Here is an 832-nt window from a genome sequence, read left to right as displayed (position 1 = left end):
TGTGTGGGGGGGGGGGGGGGCGTCCGCATGTAACGTTTGCGTTGGGTGACACTCGTCCTCTGTGTTCTTTAGGGTACAATTACGGAAGATAAGGCGAAGGCCTCCCACCACGTTTACCCCGTTCCTACCTCGCTGGATGAAGGTAAGTCCCTCTTTGGTTGTCCTCAGGTGCTTCGTAATGACCAATCAGCATTGACGCTCTGTGATTTTAAAGCTATAAATAGTCGCAGACAAGGAATGGTGTTCCCAGAAATGTGCGGGCGACCGTCCTTATCGGTGTGACAGTCCCTGAGATGGACTGTAGCACCTTCGCTGTTCTGCAGGCGACGGTCACTCGGTATGTTGTAGGGGCCTTCAAGTCTGTATTCTACATTTGTTCGGAAAGCTGATCTGTGGATCGGATCCGCTGGGTGTCCCTGTGATTCGTGAAAAGACGAGAGGGATCGGCGGTGAGGAATATCAATATTTAGAATCGCATATTCTTCATAAGGAGACACGAGAGGCCAGAAGGCCGGTAATAGAACATTTCATTGATGGTGATGCTCTTACATCACATGTATAGAAATCTGACTGTCAGTTCACCCCACCAGCCTATCGGTACAACACCCTCATTTCATTGTTACATCATCAGGTGTGTATGAGGACTAAACACTCTGTGATCACATGATCGACCCCACATGTAAAGTCATCGTCACAGTAAGCGTTTAGGCATCTTATGTCCTGAGGAGGATTGGCCGAGTCATGAGGGGCCAAGTCAGGCTGATTGAGAACATGAAAGGAACACCCAAGATTCCCAATATAAAGTTCCAAGTTATGTTTGAATGTGTCACTC

General features: G+C 48.4%; 1 protein-coding gene across 1 annotated transcript in view; it reads left to right on the top strand.

The window, feature by feature from the left end:
• The window catches only part of SMARCC1 (SWI/SNF related, matrix associated, actin dependent regulator of chromatin subfamily c member 1), a gene marked incomplete at its 3' end in the record, with an annotated part of 46,685 nt that overhangs the window by 12,766 nt on the left and 33,087 nt on the right, over positions 1-832 (top strand). The window contains exon 10 of the mRNA XM_018571513.1: positions 73-142. Coding sequence (XP_018427015.1) covers positions 73-142 — 70 coding nt within the window. The remainder of the gene's footprint in view (positions 1-72; positions 143-832) is intronic.

The sequence above is a fragment of the Nanorana parkeri genome, unplaced genomic scaffold, assembly GCF_000935625.1.
Source record: "Nanorana parkeri isolate BGI_ZX_2015 unplaced genomic scaffold, ASM93562v1 scaffold1772, whole genome shotgun sequence".
Lineage (NCBI taxonomy): Eukaryota > Metazoa > Chordata > Amphibia > Anura > Dicroglossidae > Nanorana > Nanorana parkeri.
The sequence above is the reverse complement of the archived record's forward strand: the minus strand, read 5'-3'. Positions and strand labels throughout refer to the sequence as shown.